The sequence below is a fragment of the Idiotropiscis lumnitzeri genome, chromosome 13 (assembly GCF_059441095.1).
Source record: "Idiotropiscis lumnitzeri isolate Australia: NSW breed Sydney's pygmy pipehorse chromosome 13, RoL_Ilum_1.0, whole genome shotgun sequence".
NCBI classification, from domain to species: domain Eukaryota; kingdom Metazoa; phylum Chordata; class Actinopteri; order Syngnathiformes; family Syngnathidae; genus Idiotropiscis; species Idiotropiscis lumnitzeri.
The window spans coordinates 21,401,556-21,418,827 of NC_142403.1; the positions used below are offsets into that span (position 1 = coordinate 21,401,556).

Genomic DNA, 17,272 nt, shown 5'->3' on the forward strand with positions numbered 1-17,272 from the left:
TAAAAATAGAACATCACTAGCTCTATGTTTGGAAAAAAGAGTCACACGTCAGGTAGGATATAAATAGCATCTGGGAGCCTCGACAGGTTATGATGTACAGTAGCTCAATTGGATTGTCAGCTGCAGCACATCATAATTTTGCAATAAAAAAATCAAGCAGAGTAATGGTCGAGGATTTGAATTTGTAGCACTTTTACTCAACATTTTATGGCTCTGGAGGAAATGACTTTATAACACCTCCTATTGAGTTAGCAAAAACTCACTTGGATTCTGTGTGTGACTGTGTTTAGGACGTACACCTTTGCTTCCTCTTTTTGGATTGTTGATGGGAGTTTGGATGAAGGCAAACTTATTAATAATAATGATACTACTAGTAATAATATATTAGATTTGGAAGCGCCTTTCAGGACACTCAAGGACGCTGTACAGAGTAAAATAAAAAGTAAAAACACAAATAGGGGTAAAAAAAAAAAAAAAAAAAAAACACCAAAACGTAAAACAAACTGGATAAAATACAAAAGTGGACGAGGGACATATCTGGACTTAAAGAGAGTAAGGCTGAACAGATGGGTTTTGAGTTTAGTTTTAAAAACATAATATATTGATATTTAAAAAAAAAAAAAATAATATATATATATATATATATATATATATATGAACTGAGAAGGAGGGGCAAGTTTGAATGAGTTTTGAAATAATACGTTGAAAATGTTTTTTGTTTTTTTTAAATTTCTTTTTGACCCACATGCGATGCATTAACATTTTCACTCGATCAAAGGCAATTAAAAGGTGTAGCAACAGTAGTACCTTAAAAGGCTTTATCAGGGCTGTCTTATCCACCAGACATCACCCGGGGAGGCTGGCCGTTGCCAAGGCAACTCTCACAAATGGCTACTGACGTCAAGAAGGTAGGAGAAATATCAGGGAGAGCCAGAGCTTCTATGCATAATGGGTTATTAAGAGGGAGAAAAAAAACTGTCTTGAAGTGACTTAAAATACGTCGGTTGTGCTCAACTCAGGACTTCGTTCAACGTTTTTCAATAACCAGCTCCATTAATGTATTCCTGGATCAGGAAAATGATATTGGATTGAATTTTACTTGTTTTGGAGGAACCAGGGAATAAATAATGATTTGAAAACCTCCCACAGAAAATAAAGGATGTGGCCACGCCCCCTCCCCCTCCCTCCATGTCTTGGTGGAAGTCCCACCAGGGTCCGATCACAATGTGTCCATTCAAAGTCATCGTAAATTCGTCCATGCCTGCCTGCCGGTTGCCGCCTGCCACTTAACAAAACTTTAGCGTGCCGAAATGTCCGAAATCGAACCAGTTGAGGTTTGTGTGCACATTCTTGCTCTTGTCCGCTTCAGCCTGAGTCAGTAGAGAAGAGATCGGCACCGTATTTTGGATTTTGTGGCAGTGATCACATGAGCTCACGTTTGACGTCAATAAATCCAAAGGAATGTGCAGAACGCTTTTCCATTTTCACAGGTTGAGGTGGACAAGATTTGCATTTTGGTGGCGATCGGCCGTCGTTTTAGACAACACAACTGACAATTGGAGCACTATTACCTCACTTGTCTCCCTTCAGTGACGTAAAAAGCTGACACCGGAAAAAAAAATAAGCCGAGCTCCAGTAGGGGGCGTGCCAATTGGTCGTAAATCTCATCTCCCAAAATAAAAAACAAGAAAAAACAAACAAACAAACAAAAAACTTTCAATCACAACGGAGTCTTGTAAGGGGGAGAATTTTAGTACTCATGTCATTTTGTCATGCAAACCGATTCTATGGCAATGTTCAGCTGGCTCAAGTGTCCCTTTAAAGCTATCAAATGAAAGCATTAACTTGTTGGCTGGCAAACACGAAATGAACCAGCTTCATTCAAACACTGCATCTTATTGATCACGTTAACGTTTCTAGAACAAGAAATTCTTCCAGCTGCCACTAAGTAGATAGACTCTTGAAACTTGGGGATTATGTGCAACATGAGGATGCAGAAAGGCAATGCAAGTTTTGCGGAGCTGAGCTAAATCGAGATATCTGGGTAACATGCTTTGCAACAACTTTTCTTATTCTTTTTGAATTCTTATTTGGCTGTCATCTTATTCCAATCATCAAATTTAGAGTCTTGAATGTTGTTGTTTGTTGGACAGTCCATAGCATGTTCAAGAATACCCAAAGTCTTATTTTTTTTACAACGGTGCGCATTCCATGTATTTTTCACGCGCATTTCTTTGCTTATACGTGGACATGCAATGTTGGGCATAGAATGAAACAGAATAAAAAAATGCAGGAATCAAGTCATAGAATTCGGAGAAAAACATAGCAATTCACTCCCTAAAGTTACATTATTATCCATCCATCCATTATCTGTACCGCTTCTCCTCACTAGGGGCGCGAGAGCTGATCCCAGCTGTCTTCGGGCAGTAGGTGGGGTCACACCCTGAACTGGTTGACAGCCAATCGCAGGGCACACAGAGACCAACAACCATCCGCGCTCACACTCATACCTAGGGGCAATGTAGAGTGTTCAATCGGCCTGCCATGCATGTTTCTTGGAATGTGGGTGGAAATACCCGAAGAAAAGCCACACAGGCACAGGGAGAACATGCAAACTCCACACAGGAAGGCTGGTGCCGGAGCCGAAACCACGACCTTTGCACTGTGAGGCCAACGTGCTAAACAGTCGCCACTGTGCAGCCATTACATTATTATATTCCATAAAAATTATTCTCATAACACTCTGTTACATAACATCCTGAATAATATATAATTGAAAATAATAATAAAAAAACACTCACAAACGTGTGGCAGTTCTACTCTGCATCATCCAAACAATCAGAGCGACTTGAAATGAGCGATGAAGTTGGAAGGTTGCAGCAAAGAAGTGTTGTGTCATAAAGTGATAGCATGTCAAGGTCAACATAACGAGGAGCGCGGCACTGGAAAGAAGCAAGAGGGAAAGCTCGTCAACTGGACACTAGTGTTGTGCTGCATGAGCCAACTAGTGCTCACAGACATTTGTGTCAAGAGGGATTTTGCATTCATTGCCGTTTGTTTCCTTATTCTTGTCAAAACGCGTGTTGCAGATTGCAGAAACACCCGCTTGCCACAACGCGGTCAGACACAAAAAAAAAATCACAATTGAGGCTCCTGAGTGAGTCCACGATGGTTTAAGATGACATCTTACTGTACACGTTGTCTCCCTTTGACAGCTTCTTGTCTAATCACGGTTCTATTGTTGGCACATGAGCAAAGGTTTAGTGAAGTGCCCTCGTCGTTTCTGTGATAATGTCTCTCGTGATGTGTTGGAATTGCAAGATTGGTGAACTGGACGCCGATTGTGGCGCCAGGACAACCAAATGTTGTGGCGCCCCAAATGATGACTGCAGGAAAGCACATGATCCATACATGAGTGTGAAGGTCATTGCAACTGCTTGTTTGTCCGTAAGTGCCCTGGAATTGGCTGGCGACCAGTCCAGGGCGTACGCTGGCCGCCAATTACCCAAAGTCAACTGGAATTGACCCCCCCCCCACCAATCCAGCACACCCACAACTCTGATGATAAGCTAAATTCAATGTATGAATGTTTAACTCCAAGGCAACAACACCCGAAAGCGGGTGACCCAATCAATCGTGTCGTCTTGGCATCGGGTAACTGTGAAGTAAATGAATCAAATATGCAAAGAAGCGACTTTTCTGTCGTTGATAAATCATTCATGTCAAAGCCTTGAAGGACTGAATGTGCAGCGAAGTGAACTCTTTTGCTACCAGAGTTGCAACAAGCAACATTCAACATGAAGCGACGTGCTCTTACGTTTCCACACAAGTGAATCACTCAGGAAATTTGGAAGGACATATTGAGCAACGCACATGGAATAATGTCTAATAATCTCTTCAAATTGCTCTTGCCGTTGTGGAAACACGATCATTCCATTGCATTATTATTATTAATTTGAGATTTGAATGATCAGAGCGGAAAGGTATCCATCCATCTTTGTTACATTATTATACAATTTCAAGTTCAGATCATAGAAAGATACATTTCTGACAATGAAATAATGATCTCTATCCTGTCCCAAAAGCTACGGATGGCCAAAAATGCAGCGCTGAATGAACAGGAAATAAAAGCGGAGCCTTCCTACCGATTGCAAGAAGATCAGCACAGGATGTGTACAGGCACTTGAACGAGCGCGGTGCTTTTGGGTCTTCCTTCTGCCGACGTGCGGAGGCTTTGGGGAGGAGAGAGCCAAGCAGAGGTGGAGTACGAGGCTGCTGAGCTTAAGGGAGGCACAAAAAGATGAGAGGTGGCGTAGTAGTTTTGTTAAAGGGCCAGTGTGCTGCGTCCACAAGAGCGGCAACCTCAACAGAAGGTGATCAAGTTTGCAAGTCGTTGCAAACAAATTCAATGATGGAAAGTTGCAGAAAGGACGAGAGTGCCGGTGACTTCAGGAAAATGGAATGTTGTGTTTTGCACATCTGGAGTGTACAAAACGAGTACCGTCGTTCCCACAGTTATGAACTAAGAACTTGGCCTTCATTTTAACAAGGGTAGGATTTGATAAAAGGGGGCGATTAACAAAGGCGTGAGGTTAATTTTAGTCCGGCCCACAAATTGGCCCTCGTGCGTGTGATGAACGACACGCGAAACGGGCAAACAACAAAAATTGCCTTTGAATGCCGCTTTAGCGCCGTGACCAACTCTTTGTGGATGAAGAGACATGAGACAGTACCACGCGTGGTCAAGCGTGCCTGCATTTCCGTATTCTGACATCACGTAACCTGCCTGCTACTGCGGCACACAAGAGAGGGGGAGGGGGGGGCAATGCCACAATCCGTAGAACACCAATTGTGCGTACTTACTTGCATTGGGCACGTTCATGAATAAGAAGAAAAAGGAGATGAAGAAGATAATAAGCCTAGAATAAAGTAAGCGGGATGGAATAGTAAATTAGCCAGCTGATGATCTTTGAATAAACCTCTGCTGTTAGCATCTCTCCTGTGGCGACGTCAGGCACGGGCGCATTTTTTTTTTTTTTTTTGGGGCAACAATTTTCATGAATAAGGCCAGAGGGTCGAGGCCAGAACGGTACCCTGATTGCGGACGGAGGGTGGGGACTGACCGGCAAAAAAGGGTCAAGTGCCCAGCTCCGACCTCACTTTGTCAAATTTGAAATAAAATCATTTTTGTTGACTATTCACAGTGATCAATGATAAATTGTGAGCATGAATAAACATACTTTTTCATCTTGCCAGTCACCATTTGTTACCTTTCAGAGGAAATGTGCACGTACGTTTACGCTCATGCGCTTCCTAACATATTGTGACACAAGAATGCACAATGAAATGTTGACTTAATTTAATGTCAACTAGCATTTAATACTTAATCCAGGTTACTTAACCAAACTAACACATTAGAACTGTGGAAAATTGTGAAACTGAAATTGATCAAGTCAACATTTCAGGAGTGACAAGTCAATTATTTCAGTGACGATGAAGACGCCCACGTAATTTCCGTTTTCATTTTGTGTGTAATAGAAACTAATCAATAAGATTGTCCATTCCATTGTTTCAGCCTGAATAAAAGGTCAGTTTATTTTGTTTTATGACAAACTATTCAATTCAGCCGCATCACTCAACTCAATTTCCAAGTGCTTGTAGGAAACTACAAAATCAACAACTTTTTCAGTGTTGCAAATTGTCGAGAAACTTTAACTCCTCAATCCAACACCCAAATCAGAAATCTACGACTATTACTCAAACAAATGCTTATGAAGCCGACCTTTTGTTTTTTTCCTCTTACAGAAGCGATGACATCATCATTGTCATTTGCTGTTCTGTGCCTGACCACCAACACAAAGAGGTGTCACTCAAATTTGATTCCCTGCGCAAGAGGAAGATCTTTGCTGTAGTTGATGGTGCAGGTTGAGCGTCTCATGTACTGCTTCCACGAGTCACTTCCAGACTCTCGGCCTCCTCCCGTGTGTTTCTCCCCACCGAAGGCCCCTCCGATTTCAGCGCCGCTCGTTGGAATGTTGACATTCACGATGCCACAGTCGGACCCTTTTGGGCCGAGCCAACGGAAAATCCGCCCCAGATCTTTGGTAAAGATGCTGCTGGACAGGCCCTGCTTCACCTCGTTGTTCCACGCGAACGCCTCGTCCTCGCTTTGGAACTTGAGGACGTAGAGGATGGGGACAAACGTTTCGGTGTGTACGATTGCTGCGTCGTGAGCCAGCCCGGTGATGATGGCGGGCTCCACGTAGTTCCCGGGACGCTCAATCACTTTTCCGCCGCAGACGACAGTGCCGCCTTGCTGCTTGGCCTTCTCAATGGCGGACAGATACTGCTCCACCGCGTGCTTGGTGTGCAGAGGCCCATACAGGGTGCTGGGATCCCACGGATCGCCGATGCGGACTTGCTCGTAGGCTTTGGTGATCCTCTCGATCACGGTGTCATGGAGGCTCTCGTGCAGCATTAGCCTCCTCGTGGTAGTGCAGCGTTGGCCAGCGGTTCCGATCGATGCGAAAACCGCAGAGGGCACCACCAGATTAAGATCGGCATCCTCAAACACAACAATGGCGTTGTTCCCGCCGAGTTCCAGCAACTTGCGGCCGAAGCGCTCTTGGACCATCATGCCCACCATCTTGCCAACTTGAGTGCTGCCCGTGAAAGACAACAGATCCACCCGCTCGTCCTTGGCCATGGCTGTGCCAATATCAGCCCCTCCGCATGTCATGGAGCAGATGGCGCCCGGCAGGTTGTTGCGCTCCAGCACCTCAGCTACGATCTTGGTCACGGCCACGCTCGTAAGTGGCGTGGTTGGCGCGCCTTTCCACAGACAAACATTGCCACACGTCAGAGCGAGGGCATTGTTCCAGCCGTAGACGGCCACGGGGAAGTTGAAAGCTGTGATGATACCGACAAGACCAACCGGGTTCCACTGTTCGATCAGGACGTGGCCTGCTCTTTCTGAAGGCAAGATGGGCCCACCAATCATCCTCGACAGACCCACAGCAAAATCACACACGTCAACAAATTCCTGAACTTCTCCCACCCCTTCAACATAGATCTTCCCCATTTCTAAAGACACCAAGCTCCCAAGCGCTGTGATTTTGTCTCTCAGCCCATGTCCAATCTGCCGCACGATCTCTCCTCTTTTTGGAGCAGGAATCTCAGCCCAAAACCGCCAGGCTTCCCTCGTCTTCTGAACTGTCTCTTCATACTCCGGCATCGTAGCTTGGGTTACTCTGGCAATCGGCTCGTTGTTGGCGGGGCAGTACGAGGTGATTACCTCCCCGCTGCCTCCCCAGCTTCCATTGTAGACACCGGGGTTGTCCTCAGTGAGGCCCAGCTCCTTCAGCCAAGCGTATTTGGGCTGGCTAATGAGAAGACCTGACATAGCTGCTGACTGGCGAACAGAAGACAATTTATTCTTCAAGAGGAGCCTGCTGTATCGGGCAGTGGTCAAGTTGAGACAGCGCTGCATGAGTGCTGTAAGCAAACAAAAAATGTTACTCAAGCTTGTAATTTGGAAACAACCCAAACTTTTGGACAAAGGCCACACTTAAATGAAAACACAATTGGCATTTGCAGCGATGTACAACTTGCATTGCAATCAGAGTTTTTTGGGGCAAGTTCCTCTGCCTCATTTCAAGCCACTGCTGGCCCAAAAACATTTAACATCATGACACCGGTTATTATCCAATGGTTGCACTACTTCTATAATTGCAGTTACGATATTTTAAGTACCCCATAAGGTTGAACGTTGCTGCTAAACCCAGCAAATAAGAAAAGAGACGCTAATTTCCCCCATCTTGAATGATGAGCAGGGTACAACTGCCAGGAAAAAAAACGTTTGTACTAGAAACAGCTCTTGTAATGGATCACATACACTTGTGCAGGTGATCATATTATGACGAATGGGTGTAAAACAATGTCCATTTGTCATCCAATGACACTTGCAAACAATATTAAACACGTTACAAAAATAAAATGTCATTTTCAATGTATTTGACATTATCGTTTGATTATTTTCTATATTTTTGCATTATACATCATAATCATCACACCAATTAAAAACTTGCGGTGCCATGCACACATTTCTGTTTTCACAACTTCCAAACTCCAACTAGTGCGTACTCGTGACATGACGCATTTCTATTTTGTCAAGTGCAATGGTGGCCCAGAACTGTGACACGCGCCCAATCGATCGTGGCTCAATATATTAAATTTTATGTTCACTGACTGTCACCGTCGTGCAGCTATGACCTAGCAATATGTTTCATTTATCACCAACTTCAAACTTTATTTAACGAATACCTTGCAGCTTTGCCACTTACTGTGTTGAATGCTACACGGGGCCACGTCCGCTCTAGAGCATGGAGCAGGGTCGTCGCTTTATTTATACGTCATCACGCCACTACCATTATACTGCTCTCTCATTGGACAGCTGCTGTGACGCACAGGTAGCGCTAGCTTCGTTACGGATCTATGCTAACTAGCACAGCTCCTTTGTTGTGATTAGCCGTCTAGCGGTTGCGATTCTGCAATAATAGCACATATTGTCGCATAAACGCTCTGCTGTGAACACTTTCAAGATGAGTGGCGGAGTGTACGGGGGCGGTGAGTGACGTTTGAAAGTTCTAGAAAGCAATCGCTTTCCCGTGTTGTTCCTCTCCGTGTGCGTAGCTAGATAAGTGTGCAAGCAGCCAAGCTAGCGGACTGGTTCGCTGTGTGCATGGAATATACTTAGTTATTTCTTACAGCTCATCACGTGCACAACCTTGAGCAATCGTGTTTACACGCAATTAGTTACGCCAAGACGCATGTTTTTGTTGCAATTCCCCACGGTGAAGATGGCCTTGAATTGTTTCGTCTTAGTGCAATAAAATGAATGAAAGTGGACAGGACGAAATTTACAATCATGTCTAAGGGAGTTAAGGTTGAGCTCTTTTACTTCTTTTCTTTTTTACCGTTGCAACTTGCAATCAGCATGAGCTCAAATTTATTGCATTATAACAACCCCATAACACCTTTTTCGGAATTGTCTATAAATCCATGCTGCTTTGCTGGGACTCTTGTGAGCAGCTCCTTATAATGATAATCATAATCATTGAATAATATTGGTGTCAGATGAAATAATGGAGATAAAAAGTCGTAAATACTCAATGTTTGTATTTTATCTAACGCTTAATATTTGGTTATTTGAGAAGATGGTTGCCTTGTCTCTTTATGTAAAATGATGATGTTGGTTTTTATAATCTTGTCGTCTTGACCAAAATTGGTGCAATAACAAATTCATTGGCTTTGACATACAGCGTCCATACTAAATGACAACACTCACAATGAAAAGCTATCTTTGCTAAACTTTCATGGTTGTGCGTGTGCACCATTAAATGATTTTTAAAAATGTTGATGGTGTAGTGTTTACTTCACTTGGATTTAATGGAGGCAGCATTTGTAAGAATGGGTTCCGTTCCCACACGGTGATATTGTGAATATGAGTAGAACTAATTGATTGAATCCATGTACCGTAAAAAAATGGATTGGTCGCCAATCCAGGTTGTTGTTGGCCTCTTGCCTGAAGTCAGATGGGATGGACTCGCGTGCATAATCATTCCTTCTCCCCCCAAAAATATTTTTGTGTGTGCATGTTGGCAAATTTGCAGTTGTTGGGGTAAAATTGAGCAGTCGGTTGAAGAATATATTGATTGCCAAAGGAAACTACAATTGTTGCCTTGTATTTTCTCCAGATGAAGTGGGAGCGTTGGTGTTCGACATTGGCTCATACACGGTGAGAGCCGGCTATGCAGGAGAAGACTGTCCCAAGGTGAGAGGGCCTCTCAAATAACATCCGTGGTCAAGGAATTTATCCAAGAAATTATCAAAGAAAAGTAATTTAAGTCAAATTGTAATAGTTTTGACATGGTGTAATGTGCCTCACAAATCTCACACGTGATTCTAACATTTTAAACTCTTAATTTTGGAACACATTCAAAAAGATAATGGAAAAAAAAAGCTGAAGAAATGAATGTCTAATTAAAAGAACAAAAATAAGGCCAACCAAAGATTTGTTTCCATTGCATGTCAGCGCTTTCAATTAAGAATACAAGTTTATATTCCGCCTCTTATAGGCAGTCGAAAATGAGCGAGTATTGCTGTCAGTCAACTGAAATCTTGCAAACTAAAGGAGTGTATGTGACCCCCCCCCCCAAGGCCGACTTCCCGACGGTGATCGGTGTGACCCTTGACCGCGAGGATGGCACCACTCCCATGGAGACGGATGGTGACAAAGGCAAGCAGAGCGGCACCACTTATTACATCGACACCAACCAGCTGAGAGTTCCGAGGGAGAGCATGGAGGTCATGTCTCCCCTCAAGAACGGCATGAGTGAGTACTTTTTAGTGTTTCAAGTCCAAGTTCCATGAAACAACAACATTTTATGAAAGGATAGCCGTCATTTTCATGGAAATGGTTTTTACCGATGTTTGATGTACAGAATGTCGTGTCGTTTATTTACATTTCTCGTCTTGAATTCACCAGCGTGATCAATTGTTGTACGCTCATCTGTCGCCAGTCCATATTTACATTGCAAATGAGGCGTTTCGTGTTTTTGATCCCAAATTGCAGCAGCTAGCTTAGAGAAAATGTGACTTTATCGCCTGCTCCCAAATAACATCAATCCAGCTAAGCTAAGCGAAGCTACATCAACTTAATTATAGAGTCGGCAAATGTCAAGTATGCCGGCCCAGCTGACGATGTGGATGAGGATGGCGACCCGTGGAGACAAAACTATTTCAAGGCCATTGTGACACCAATCTTAATTGCAGCAAAGCGGCCTCCCTTAGAGGCCTGGCCTGGAACATCGGCGCACGCAGCTCAAATTAGCATCTAAAAAAACTTAGCATTGCTCTAGTTTTCACGATGGAACTGACCCAGTAGTGACAATGAAGCGATCGTGTTTTTGTTCTTGTCACACATAAACGCAGTAAGAGTACATATCTTATTTGGAAGGTCATTTTAGGAGTATCGTGCATAGCAAAGGTGTAAACGTTGTTTGTGCAGCGGTTGTGGTTGGCCTGCTATAAAATCACGGTTGGCTATGCACATTTCTCACTTTACGGGACAGTAAAAGCAAAACAAACAACTTGACTTTTGTGTAAATGGGAACCGATTCAATGAGTTCATCCGATTAATTCATGAATCTCCATTATCTGTTCCGCTTCTCCTCACGAGGGTCGCAAGCATGCTGGAGCCAATCGCAACTGCCTTTGGGTCGTAGGTGGGGTCACACCCTCAACTGGTTGCCAGCCAGTCGCAGGGCACACACAGACAAACGAACACCCGCGCTCACACTCACACCTCGGGACAATTTAGAGTGCTCAATCAGCTAAGCATGCGTGTTTTTGGAATGTGGGAGCAAAGCGGAGTACCCGGAGAAAAGCCACACAGGCACGGAAAGAACATGCAAACTCCACACAGGAAGGCCGAGTCGGAATTGAATCCACGACCTCGGCACTGTGAGGCAGACAAGCTAACCAGACGTCCACCGTGCCGCCTGTCAATGATCTCATTTTCAATTTAACGAATGTTTTATAAGGGAAGTCAACCCCACATTTTCTCTCGAATATGTTGTAAGCCCCCCACCAGTCTAAACGTGGCATTCCAAATAATATTGCGTTTATGGAATATGAATATTTGGATCTATATCAGGGGGCGGCCATTTTGCCACTTGATGTCGATTGAAAATGACATCACAGCTGCTCGGGGCTCAGGTCACAACCAATCACAGCTCAGCTTGCGAACGCCAAACGTGAACGCTCCAAATCACTTCATCATATTCCATAATTGTGCTTAAATTTGGTTATTAGTTATGGCTAGTTTTGAAAGTCTGTGCGCCACATCAAATGACTATTCCCTGATTTATTCTCTAGGTTCTACATTCATCTTTTTTTTTTTTTTTGAATTTGAGTTTTTGTCTGCTTCCAAAATAGTTGAAGACTGGGACAGTTTCCAAGCCATTTTGGATCACACCTACAGGATGCACTTCAAGTCCGAACCTGGCCTGCATCCCGTACTTATGTCTGAAGCCTCCGTGAGTTTATGCAAGCGAGCTGGAGGTGGGCGTGCATATGGCATCTTTTTTTTGTCTCTTGTCAAATTATGTGTTTTGTTTCGACAGTGGAATACACGAGCAAAACGAGAGAAATTGACTGAACTGATGTTCGAACACTACAACATTCCCGCCTTCTTTCTTTGCAAATCTGCCGTGCTGTCTGCGTATCCTTCACGCACAAGCCTGCCTTTTTTTTCTTTTTTTTTTAAATAATAATGTTCTTCCATATTTCATGCTGGACTGTAAATACGTACTTCTGCCTCACAGTTCTGAGGTTTGAAGTTTGTCTCGGGCTTTCCTGTGTGAATGTTGCATGTTCATCGAGTTGCTTGTGTGGGAATTGTCCATGTCGTCAAGCTTCCTCTCACATGAAAAAAACCAAACAAACATGCATGTTAGTTAGTGAAGACTGAAAATAGGCACGTCATACATGTGTCGCATGGATTCCTTTACTCAGAGAAGCTTCGCCAACGGGCGGTCGACGGGCTTGGTCCTGGACAGCGGGGCCACACACACCACAGCCATTCCGGTGCATGATGGCTACGTCCTGCAGCAAGGTAACACAGAGGCTGCGTCCAAATTCCTCCAAAGGCCGCATGACGTCACTCCACCAAAATCACATTCATCCTGCACAAATTGGACACGGGCCAAGCCCTCCAAGGCCTCGAAGAACTCAGCCCGCCAATTGTCTCTCTGGAATTTGGACACCACTTTCGAAAAGTGATGTCATGCGGCAGGAAAATGCATCCTTAGGAAGACACAGCCGTAATCTTTGGCTGTGTCCTTCCTCTTCTTTGGGGCTTATTGACCTAATTACCGCCACCAACTGATATTTTCCTTCCAAGGAAACTAGTGCGAATTGATGGTTGCAACCTTTCCACATCTTTGTCGTTTGTCATGTCACTGTTTGTAAGCAACTGCAAGTTTGGTTTGTTTTCTGTGACAGGAATCGTCAAGTCGCCTCTGGCTGGAGACTTCATGAGCATGCAGTGTCGAGAACTCTTCCAAGAGTTAAACGTTGAAATAATTCCACCTTATATGATTTCCTCAAAGGTGAGCCGTCTTTTATCGGACACACGGTGATCGTGCATGCTGATGCTCACGTTTCTGAATTTCTGATGGAACTTTTTGCACATGGTGTTTATTTGAGCGAGTTATGTTTTGACTACTTTGCTATTTTTTGGTCACTTGAAGTGAATTGCACAATGTCAAGTGGGAATTTCCATGACTATTTAATTGCTCATGCCAGGATCCGGTGCGAGAGGGCTCGCCGGCCAACTGGAAGAAAAAGGAGAAACTACCTCAAGTAACTCGCTCATGGCACAACTACATGTGTAATGTCAGTAATAGCAGCAAGCTCAAACGCACAACTTTCTTCTCGACTTGATGCTAACGCAACATGTCTCGTGTTTGTGATGCAGTGCGTCATCCAAGACTTCCAGGCATCTGTGCTGCAGGTTTCCGACTCGCCGTACGACGAACAGTAAGAAAGTCGAATCCTTCACACACTCGATATACGAGAGCAAATCTGAGACAACCCATGTCCAATTCTGACGCTCTATTTGTATTAACCATCCGGTCAAAGTGTTGAGAGACGAGCCGTTTCACTCTATCCCGCATGTTCGAATCCACTCTGAAGACGATTGAATTAAGAGCGAATGCCCTCGTCTACCTTCAGAGTTGCTGCCCAGATGCCCACGGTGCATTATGAGCTTCCCAATGGCTACAACTGTGACTTTGGGGCAGAGAGGTTGAAAATTCCAGAGGGCCTTTTTGACCCCTCAAATGCCAAGGTAGGCTTTGCATGGCTCATTTTGTCGACAGCAGACACACACTAACAGCGCGTTACGATGCACCGTCAGGGTTTGTCTGGAAACACCATGTTAGGAGTCGGCCATGTGGTGACAACCAGCGTGGGAATGTGCGACATTGACATTCGGCCGGTGAATATCAACACAACTTAGTGTTACCACGTTTCTTGGTGATCGGAAACCTGACGAGAGTTTGGCGTCTGAAAGCAATCTTCTTGTCTTGTGTCAGGGTCTTTACGGCAGCGTCGTGGTGACGGGAGGAAACACGCTGATTCAGGGCTTCACTGACCGCCTTAACAGAGAATTGTCCCAGAAAACGCCGCCTGTGTGTGCTCCACGACTGCACAACTTCTTATCGTCTTGGAATCAAGTTGGGGGTTAAACAATACGCGGACATGTTTTGTTTTACTTGCAGAGCATGCGACTGAAGCTGATAGCCAACAACACCACAGTCGAGCGCAGGTTCAGCGCGTGGATCGGAGGCTCCATTCTCGCATCACTTGTAAGCGCTGCTGGCTGACATTTGCCACACGTGAGTCGACGCACCAAACGATTTCTTTGTCTTCCAGGGAACCTTCCAGCAAATGTGGATCTCCAAACAAGAATACGAGGAGGGAGGAAAGCAGTGCGTGGACAGAAAGTGCCCTTGATTTACAGAAAACCAACAAACCAATCTCATTTTGTATTTTTTTTAAGCATATTGTGTTTGTGGATGTGTTGTAGCAACATACACATTCATAATTATGTCTATCACTTTGTTGAAGTGAGATTAAATTTCTTTGCCATAATGTTCAATGTGCTGCTTTGTTGAAGCGGTTTATGGAAAGCTCACAGTAACTAAGTCAACATTTTATTTGGATGCTTTACATATTTTTGTTTTTTTACACAAGTTTGATTTCGTACTTTTGAACATTCCCTTTGAATAATTATAGTGTGTTTTGTAAACCTGTGTTTACAACGAAAACTCCTTGACTCTGAGTTTCAACTCATAATAAAACGACGGTAATTGTTTACTGTTCAGTGGCTCCACCTTATTGCGAAATGATCTTAAAAAAGAAGTCAGTACACGATCACAAAAGTTGATTCCTCATATGTATTTAATAGTTTGAGTCCATCTCCAATGAAGTGTGTGACAGCGACTTGTACTCGACAACAATAACTGACAGTTTTCACAAAGCTGGAACCTTCATATGGGGGAACCTCTCTTGAAGTTTGGCCATCTTTTTCTTCTCCATGTTTGCTTTCCTGTACTTCTGCCTTAAGAACTTCTCAATGCGTAACCTGCAAGACGGGCAGCAAAACAAAAGAAAAAAAACATTTCATGTACAACCAGACGTCATGGCCGCTGTCTGTGTGCTGTATCCTACCTGATGTGCGGTTCAACAAACTTGGGCGTGTAAAACTTCTTTCTCTTATATCTTGTATTCATATACCAAGGAATGGCATACTCTTTGAACCGATACCTGGATGAGGGGCAAAAGTTCATTTGAGTAAAGGAATTTGTTGCAAAGCATGTCTTGTCATTTTCAGCCCCTCGCCATTCCAGCTACAGTGAAAACTGCTATACTCGCATTTGTGAGTAGTAAAAATTTGCGAGTGTCGCCCACCCAAAAAGGTTTATAATTACCTATAGACGCCACAAGATGGCGCTGATGCACCCAGTAATGGCCTGACTATATCAGTTCAAGTGCACCAAGAAGCCACTTGATGCTGCCAAGCAAATACTTAGCTTTAACCTCAGCACAAAAACAGCAAATAGGGCTTTTTTTTTTGTCTGTGTGGTGTGTATCTATGCTTTTCAGGCAAAATACTAGTTTGTGAAGTTTAGCAAATAAATCTGAACAGTTATTTTTATTTGATCTGATTTTGATTTTAACTCTTGTAGAGCGGGTGTGACACACCATATATGGCGCTGCCCATTATGGACAAAATTTTAGCCATCCATCCCTTTATCTATATGATTTGCATCAGCATCCACTTGGTCAAATTACTTTTAATTTATATAATTATCCCAGAAATCTCTGGTCATACTTTAAAAGTGTCAGAGTACAAGCTCTCACCAATAGACATATCCAAACACGTTTTTCCTCCAGGCACCTGGTCTGCCCTTCTCTTGGCCTGTTTGGAGCAGGCGCAGTGAAGTCTCTCTCTCAGTCACCACCGTCTCCAGCCTGATCATTGACCGCTGAACCTGGGAAAAAGAGAGAGAGAGAAAAGAAATAAATATAGAAAAAGAAACAAGCACAATCTGCCTTCACAGTGAGGAAGTCATCCAAGCGTGACGCCAACCTTCCGTAGTCTCTCGGGACTTGGCATCTGAACCCTTTGCCTTTTCGCTTCCTGCTCCACTGTGAGAAGCATGTTCCTTTCTTTCAACAGCACATACCTGACAAAAGATAACAGCTTTAAATATATACCCCCTCCCAAAAAAATGCACATTTAGATAACATTTCATCTATATAACATTACCAGAGTTTATGCAAGTCCTCATTGTTCTTTGTTCTCAGTTGTTTGGCGGTCCAAGGAGCACCTGCGATCAGACCCCACCCCAATATTAAATCAGAACACTGGTGGCAAATACAAATTGTTCGCCATCTGGGATCATGCGCTAATGCTACTTGTTTCTGGGTGACCTGATTTCACTGTGCTCTCTCCCCAGTTCTCTGGGAGGTCAAAGAACTCTTCCAGTCCCCTTCGGTGGACGCTTGCGTGCAAGGCGTGACACTGAACTAGAGAGACGCTTCGACTGTGCAAGCAATGGGCAACATCCGGGAACTTTTTCCTGGTGGTGGGGAACATGATCAGTCTGCCTTCTCAGATATACGCACAACGAATGATTGCTAGAGAGCCAATAAAAAAATCCAACAATAAAACTATGAAATACATGAGCAGACAGTTTAATCTTTAAGTTTAACCGTGTTGATAACTCATTTCCACCTGCCATGTGTCTTAAGGTCGAAGAGGGAAAATAATCTTGAGTTTAAAACGAAGCTAATGATGAACTCGCCCAAATTCGAATGAGACAACCAAGTCCTACCTGCAAAGAGAAAATTTGGGTTGATTTGTCAAACTAGCAGGACATCGTTGCAAAGATATTTGACAAACATTCTGGAATTGTTTACAAAGACTAAAGACGCGTCCTACTAAAACGGACGTCGCCATCTTCACGACGTTTACCCAGCATGCAATTCGGCGTGACGATGTTTTTTAATACATATTGCATTCATTTGTATATGACGGTAAATCTTCTATGTGTGTGTTGTTGTCATCGTTATTCTACTTTTATAGAGAATTTAAAAATAATTAATATCTGTTAAAGGTAATTTGGTCCTCTAGCGGTTT

General features: G+C 43.7%; 3 protein-coding genes across 3 annotated transcripts; 1 reads left to right on the forward strand and 2 right to left on the reverse strand.

Moving 5' to 3' along the window:
* Nucleotides 1–5,561: 5,561 nt before the first annotated feature.
* On the reverse strand, nucleotides 5,562–8,483 carry aldh7a1 (aldehyde dehydrogenase 7 family, member A1). Its single transcript, XM_088314059.1, has 2 exons — nucleotides 8,343–8,483; nucleotides 5,562–7,494 (listed from the first exon to the last, which is right to left on the reverse strand). The coding sequence occupies exon 2, from the start codon at nucleotides 7,487–7,489 to the stop codon at nucleotides 5,867–5,869; it is 1,623 nt and encodes a 540-aa protein (XP_088170185.1). The 5' UTR covers nucleotides 7,490–7,494; nucleotides 8,343–8,483; the 3' UTR covers nucleotides 5,562–5,866.
* Nucleotides 8,442–14,718, forward strand: actl6a (actin like 6A). The gene is made up of 14 exons (XM_088314060.1): nucleotides 8,442–8,625; nucleotides 9,756–9,832; nucleotides 10,219–10,393; nucleotides 11,998–12,098; nucleotides 12,186–12,283; nucleotides 12,582–12,676; nucleotides 13,066–13,172; nucleotides 13,369–13,458; nucleotides 13,541–13,602; nucleotides 13,798–13,912; nucleotides 13,982–14,062; nucleotides 14,160–14,255; nucleotides 14,346–14,432; nucleotides 14,500–14,718. Exons 1-14 carry the CDS (start codon nucleotides 8,601–8,603, stop codon nucleotides 14,578–14,580), a joined length of 1,290 nt encoding a protein of 429 aa, XP_088170186.1. The 5' UTR covers nucleotides 8,442–8,600; the 3' UTR covers nucleotides 14,581–14,718.
* A 291-nt stretch (nucleotides 14,719–15,009) lies between these two features.
* mrpl47 (mitochondrial ribosomal protein L47) lies at nucleotides 15,010–17,131 on the reverse strand. Its single transcript, XM_088314061.1, has 7 exons — nucleotides 16,968–17,131; nucleotides 16,564–16,712; nucleotides 16,400–16,460; nucleotides 16,220–16,316; nucleotides 15,991–16,121; nucleotides 15,298–15,393; nucleotides 15,010–15,211 (listed from the first exon to the last, which is right to left on the reverse strand). Exons 1-7 carry the CDS (start codon nucleotides 17,090–17,092, stop codon nucleotides 15,100–15,102), a joined length of 771 nt encoding a protein of 256 aa, XP_088170187.1. The 5' UTR covers nucleotides 17,093–17,131; the 3' UTR covers nucleotides 15,010–15,099.
* Nucleotides 17,132–17,272: the final 141 nt, after the last annotated feature.

Bases quoted from the DNA above. Each gene is read 5' to 3' on its own strand.
- aldh7a1 (XM_088314059.1), bottom strand. From the start codon at position 7,489: ATGCAGCGCTGTCTCAACTTGACCACTGCCCGATACAGCAGGCTCCTC.
- actl6a (XM_088314060.1), top strand. From the start codon at position 8,601: ATGAGTGGCGGAGTGTACGGGGGCG. The intron at 9,833-10,218 runs GTGAGAGGGCCT...CCCCCCCCCAAG, and splicing joins CAGGAGAAGACTGTCCCAAG to GCCGACTTCCCGACGGTGAT. The intron at 10,394-11,997 runs GTGAGTACTTTT...CTTCCAAAATAG, and splicing joins TCCCCTCAAGAACGGCATGA to TTGAAGACTGGGACAGTTTC.
- mrpl47 (XM_088314061.1), bottom strand. From the start codon at position 17,092: ATGGCGACGTCCGTTTTAGTAGGACGCGTCTTTAGTCTTTGTAAACAA. The intron at 16,122-16,219 runs GTTGGCGTCACG...TCTTTTTCCCAG, and splicing joins GTCCCGAGAGACTACGGAAG to GTTCAGCGGTCAATGATCAG. The intron at 15,394-15,990 runs GTGAGAGCTTGT...CCCCTCATCCAG, and splicing joins GTGTTTGGATATGTCTATTG to GTATCGGTTCAAAGAGTATG.